General features: G+C 43.0%; 1 protein-coding gene across 1 annotated transcript in view; it reads left to right on the top strand.

The window, feature by feature from the left end:
• The first annotated feature begins 430 nt into the window (after positions 1-430).
• cdh4 (cadherin 4, type 1, R-cadherin (retinal)) overlaps positions 431-6,643 on the top strand; it is an 84,565-nt gene continuing 78,352 nt past the window's right edge. Inside the window, exon 1 of the mRNA XM_076268279.1 lies at positions 431-619. Coding sequence (XP_076124394.1) covers positions 536-619 — 84 coding nt within the window. The 5' untranslated portion in view covers positions 431-535. The remainder of the gene's footprint in view (positions 620-6,643) is intronic.

Consider the following 6,643-nt stretch of genomic DNA (forward strand, 5'->3'; position numbering starts at 1 on the left):
TCTGTTTTTTTTTCTTTTTAGCCCACAATAGTCCCACTGAAGGGTTGTATTGGTAGACCAGTATTATCTGGTCTTTGTGGTCGCAGCTGTGATGAATGGGAAATGTTTTAATGTGAAATTTAGAATCAACTCAACAATACTTGCTGTGTTGATTGCCAATGATGAATATAAGTTCAGAGATGTCATAGACTGCTTCTTTATTTTAAAAAGAAAAGATGTTTTGAATGTTGCTGATCAAAGCAGATTTGATGTGCTGCATAAAAAGGTGCTGTATATGTGCTTGTAAGCTTGTTTGGGATTGTTTCCATCCAGCATATGTCATTTATTTAGATAATTTACAACTCATGTCAAACAGCAAAAAGACAGAATTTTGACAATGCCTTTTATCTGTTGTTCCTTTATAGTGAAGTTTGAAGGTTGCCATGTCGTCGACTTACTTGGCTTCGAGAGCAGCGACCCGAACTACAGCGTGCAGCCTGACGGTTCCGTGTACGCTGAGAAAGATGTGGCAAACCTGTCGGAGCCGGTCCAGTTCATGGTGACAGCACGTGGGCGTAGCCTGGAGGCGCATATCTGGGAGACGACAGTCAAGCTGGCCCTGGCAGGACACCCGTCTCAGGTGAGCCTGTGTTCCAAAATGTCCTTGCCAGTGACAAATTCTCCAATAGAACGTCAACTAGTTTCTATAACAGCTTGGACATTACAGTTTTTTTCTCAGTCGCTTTGGTGCATTTCTCAGATCAGAGTTGAAATTCATAAAATTGCTTGTTCAAATTCCATATCATCTCATCTCTTGTGCACATAATAAAAACAGGCAACTGATTGTGTACAAATATCTGCTGTTTTTTACATGTTGTCAAAATGCATGTCATGTTATCAAAATGCATTGTTCTAGTTACATGTTGAATAGTCCTGCCCTATAAAACAAATAGGCCTTATTTCATTGCTTGAGTCATTACATAGTTACGACTAGTTGATGTAACTAGTTGTCATACAGGGTGTTTCCTATGTTTCACTGTAAATTTGTAACTTTTCCTTTGCACAATCCTGTAAAAGGCGTTATACTGTAACAATGTCTGTCAACAAATTGCATTACAAACAATACAGTATAGTAAAAATGTTGAAACATATCCAGTCAATTGCAATTAATCCCCAAAATAGCATGTAACTTTGCAACCTGTATGTAAATAGCTATGCCACACAGACAAAGGTGGATTTGTTTAGGAAATTAGGAAATACTTAAAGAGTAAACTGTTATATTATGTGACAAAGCAGTTTGACTACCTTGTTCATGAACATTTGGCATAAGTACTTGTCATTCTGATTGCACTGACAGTTTTATTGGCATAAATGCTTGCTTTTGAGACATAAAATTAGCATCTTATGCATGATGCACACTTTTGCAGATAATCCACTATGTGGTGCAGTTTGCACTCATTGTTTGCACTAACTGTTGTGCAAACGTTAATGATGATTCGAGAAATGCACCAAAGCGACTGAGAAAAACTGTAACATTGCATCTCGCCGCAAAACGGAAGTAAACAGACACACACCGTGATCACAGCAACACATATAGAAAGCCTAGTGGAACTTTGACTTTCGATTTTTTTTTTTTTTGCTAACACATCTGTCTGGGTTCTCCCAGGGTATCATGCTCTGGAGGCACTGAGTTAAATTGCTAGGCCTCTGCAACTTGCTAGTCTTTTCAGTACTTTTTGCTAACATGGGTTGACTGGCCATCCTTTACCTACTGCAGACCTTGAGTAGTGTACATTGGTAGGACGTCAGTTAGCTAATATTTCCAAATATATATACATATTTTAGGACTGGTGCCGTGAACCATGAGCTTTATTACTCAGGAGGATTTGAGGCATGGTATCACTACCGGTTACGTGTTCTGTGTTGGTATGCCATATTCTCCAACAGAGTTAAAGAGTTACTCTTGTATCTTATTCCAGCATTCGCTATCCTGTAATGTCATAAATGTGTCCTACAAAGCAATTTCACAAACACGATGGCTTTGTCAATATCAACAACTGTGTGAAAACAGCAATGTGAATACCAGAAAATGGACTCGATTCAACACTGGGGACAATCTTTTTCACTAATCCAAAGGCTTAGTGTTTTCTATTCCACGCTCTCAAAACCAGCACATAATGCTCTTGTGCACTTACCGTACCAGCGCAAGTTATGTGCCAGCACATAACGTTCCCCCATCAAAACACCATCATGTACACCTCCTTCATCTGACAGCTGTCACTAGCTGTGAAAAGTGGCGATGGAAGAAAATGTCCCGATCCGTCGGCTAGTGCTGATCTCGTCCATTCCCATGGACGCCAGCAAGGCGTTTGCCTGTGTGAATATGACATTTTGTTTCTAAATACAGCACATTCAGTGGCTTGTTGATAAGCGTGTGTGTGTTTTGTTCAAAATATGACAAGAGAGCATGGGAAAGCATACAAAAACTAAAAAAAATCTATTTGAATGGTTGTCTACTGGTTGTCTACTGACCATGGAATAATTGACATTGATTGAGCTAATGTTCTCCTCGGGTGGAGGCAACTCGGAGCGAAAGGTGATGATGCAGGCCATGTATAATTATTTGACCAGAGAGAGAGAGTGCAAGAGCAAGACTCCGTAATGGAACAAGAAGTAATTATGTTTTAGCAGTCATCAAAATTTAGAAATTAGGTTTGAAAATTGATTGTTTTTTTTTTTGGGGGGGGGGGGGGGTTCTCCACTTTCCTTGCAGTTCAAGACTGCAAGCGCTCATTGTCTCACTGAGCTTCATGTCAGGTTGGGGCCATCTGTTCTGTTGCTTTTGTATGCTGTGGGCAGTGACGGAGTGGACATGTAGAGTACTGTTTATTTTACAGCATGAGACTGCTTAAATGAAATCCATGTCATTTCCTGTGCCTTGCAGCCCAGTGACTAACGACAGCAAGGGTGGTGATATATGCAGAGTCTCAAAGCACAAGAGATATGCAAAATCAAAGAGTCTGATAATGCCACGTCTTTGGTGCATTGCTCACACGTTCACCACAGTTTGACCTTGAGAATACAGGCCTGCTGGCATTCCATTTGCCAAACTACACCGTGCCCAACCACCTGCTCAACCACCACCCCAAAAAGTCCTCCAAACCCCTAAATCTGTCGTCATCTCTCGAGGGTCCAGGTGGCCCAAGTGACCAGCAGACAGGTCTCTTTAATCTCCCTCATGGGGTCATTGAATGGTCACACAAAACGGGAGTGGGATGGGGGTGGGATGGGTTGTCTGCTGCGGGGAAAGGGGAGGGGTTTCGGTTCGGACAGGCATGGGGTGATGTCGGTACTGGAGGTGGTGGGCCCATTTTCCAAACGTCCTTCCCACGGGCGCATGGCGACTCTCTCTTCTCTCTCCCATTGGCAAAGTGACCCAAAAATGACAAACGGTGTGGCAGGGGGCCCCACGAAAACGTCCAGTGAACAGCCAGAAACTACACACACACACACACACACACACACACACACACACACACATGTCCCGGGCTCAGCCTCTCTTTCCCATCCCATCCTCTCCTCTCTCCAAGGGTCACTGCCCAAAGTTCTGCTCCGGAGAGGACGCTCCGCCAAAACATATTCATCTTCAGCGGACAGTGGGATTAATCTCTGTGCCATCGAGAGGCACTACCACAGCCCCTCCACCCCGAATGAGTCCGGAGCATATTTCTGCAACTGGAGCGATATGACAGCGCAGCGGGTACTAGATGCAAAAGGGACTGTGTTTGCTGCACAACAGAAAAACAAAACAAGACAATCAAAGTGTGAGAGACTAGTGTGTAACGGAGAGACGTGTGTCCCATCCGTTGTCTAAAGTTGTCAAACTTGCAGACGAAGAAAAGAGAGTTTTATGTGGTTGTAATAACTCTCACAGACAATGATTGATGAGTGTGATCTCTGGGGAGTCGATGGCACACACTCACCCACCCACACACACACACACACACACGCTGAAACAATGTAATGTGTCAAATCCGTGTGAGAACGAGTGTTTGTGCTGTCATCTGATCCGTTCTCTCCTGTCTGCAAATCAATGCTTTTGGGAGAGGAGCGTGTCAGCTAACGGGATTAGCTAACCGCAGCAGCACAACAAAACAGCATAATTAACAAACTGTCGCCGCAGTGACATTTAAGAACACCACCAATCAGCTGACAGAGAGCTTCCACTCAGGTGATTACAGCAGAAGATGGCTCAATTAGAGGGAATTGTGTGTCTCAGGATGTGAACCAATTTGCTGGAGGCATAAACAGATACCCACACACATTTGGCAGAATGATGACTTGGCTGTTTCTTGGCTTGGCTGTATCAAACAGATAAAGACCCCTGCTTTGATTGATTATCTGCATTCATATACAGTATGTGTCATTGGCAAAGTACCATGTATCTTCATGTTGTGAAGATAGTTTGATAGGAAATCCACAGGGTGTTGATGAACTTTGACTTTTTTTTACTTTTAGATTTTGTGGAATTTAATCAGATGTGTCTACCTTAAGCAGAACTAATTTGTCCCAATACAGCACTAACTTAGATTTTGTATCATGAAGCCTGGTTTATGAATGTGGCTTATAAGGGTAGTGGAGATTCCTGAAGTTAGTGTTATTCTCCAACAACACATGCTGTAGATTATAACCGCTGCCTAACCATATGAAGGAGATGAAGTAACTCCCAGGATGTAATTGCTTCACTGTACTATTATTGTTGTGTGTTATAAGCGATACAGTAACAATGTAGCCCATTGAAACAGAGTTGTTTGAACGTTAACTGGCATAGTACCCTGAGAGTTATTTAACTCCACGTAGCTGTTGTGCCTTTAAGTGAAAGTGTGTGTGTGTGTGTGTGTGTGTGTGTGTGTGTGTTTGTGTCTGTGTGTGTGTGTGTGTGTGATTTGGGTTTTTAATAATGTCATCCATTATGGCGGTGGGGTCCCAGGTGGCCTTTTTGAAGAGAGATGGGGAGAGAGTTGCAGAGTTGTGTCTGCCCACTCTCCCCATATCCACCCCCGCAACCAACCTTCCCGCCCGCCCCCCCACCCCGGCGCTGTGTCACTTCCCTCTCAAGGCCTGACGCGGAGCTGAGGCACAGAATGATGAGCCCATTGTTGACGATTCAGGACCATTCTCCACGGGCCCTGGACTGGGTTTTTTGGGGTTTTTTTGCATCTTGTCTTTTAGCCTAGTTTCAGTTTCCATGGTATGCTTACCAATGAAGTTTGGGCTCAGGGACTCTCAGCCTCAGTCTTTTCTACTGAATCTGTATTCTGTTGCATTTTTTTTCTTTCTTTTTTTTCAGAATGCATTTAGTTTTTCTCCTCTCTGCTAGCAACTTTCTCTTGTTCACTTAACTGATGGAAAACCTTACAGCCATGACAGAAGAATGTGATGAGTGTGTGTGTGTGTGTGTGTGTGTGTGTGTGTGTGTGTGTGTGTGTGTGTGTGTGTGTGTGTGTGTGTGTGTGTGTGTGTGTGTGTGTGTGTGTGTGTGTGCTTGTGTGTGTGTATGTGTGTGTGTGTGTGTGTGTGTGTGTGTGCGTGCGTGTGTGCGTGCGTGTGTGCGTGGTGTATGGTGGTTGTGGGGGTTTACAGTGTGTACTGTGGATGTTGTATTACATAATGAGGTGTACAGTAATTAGCCACAAAGCCTGATGGGAAGCATGACATTCCCATGAAGCATGTGGCAGATTAACAAAGAGCAGGAAATGAGGTTATTCCAACCCTGTGAAATGGAAATGTCGCTATGGGTATTACATCCTGCCCTTTCCACCCAAGTCCTCTGGATACTGTATGTTCTCCTGCATTCTGTCTCTCACTGAACCATATGGACCCTTTCAACAAGGTAAACAATAACAATGCTTGAACGTTCTTTTTGGTTCCCAATCTACTTCCTCTGCATATGGAATGTTAAAACGGAAGTCTTGTGGGGCCAACTATGATGCTGATAATGGAACTCTCTTGAAAGGGTCTATATGCATCAGCAGAAGAGAGGGGAGGAGAGGAGAAGAGGAGCTGGTGACTTGTTTAGGGGAGGACAGAGTAGAAGAATTTAGATGATGGAGTGATGGTGGTGAAAAGGAAAAGAGGAGTACAGAGGGAGTTTTACTAGAGTTTTTAGAGTTCCACAGCCAAGGCGTGTGCTAATTTTACTTATTTTTAAATAATAAATGTGATGTGACCTGTATGATGAATACTCTGCAAGCAATTCAGCAGAGAAAGAGGGATGTGAATTTGGATGCAACTTGTGTCCTTCGGTCACTAAGGTTTAAGGAAAGATTCGCCTTTGTTGCATGTTTTGAATATTTTGTCACTGTTAGAGCCTTTTGCAAACAAAATATTGGCTAAAGTGCTTCTTTTTAGGCCTGTATGTTAAAGGAGAACTCCTGTTGATTACAACATAAGACGCTCTTGTTCGAGGTTAGGGTTAGGGGAAAAAAAGAAAAAAAAATCAGTGCTATCTTATTCGAATTACCCTGCTAGTGGCTTGCGCATCCAGGCGGCTACAAAGCTATGCTACTGTATGATTGTTTTGAAAGTGTGATGTCAGAGTTGACAGAAGCTTTAAAGCAACTGAGAAAAGTTGTATTGTCATGACAAATCATACACTGAATTA

The sequence above is a fragment of the Alosa pseudoharengus genome, unplaced genomic scaffold, assembly GCF_046254945.1.
Source record: "Alosa pseudoharengus isolate Yale_2024_CS ecotype anadromous, Long Island Sound unplaced genomic scaffold, YU_APseudo_1.1 YU_APseudo_1.1_scf_5, whole genome shotgun sequence".
Classification (NCBI taxonomy): domain Eukaryota; kingdom Metazoa; phylum Chordata; class Actinopteri; order Clupeiformes; family Clupeidae; genus Alosa; species Alosa pseudoharengus.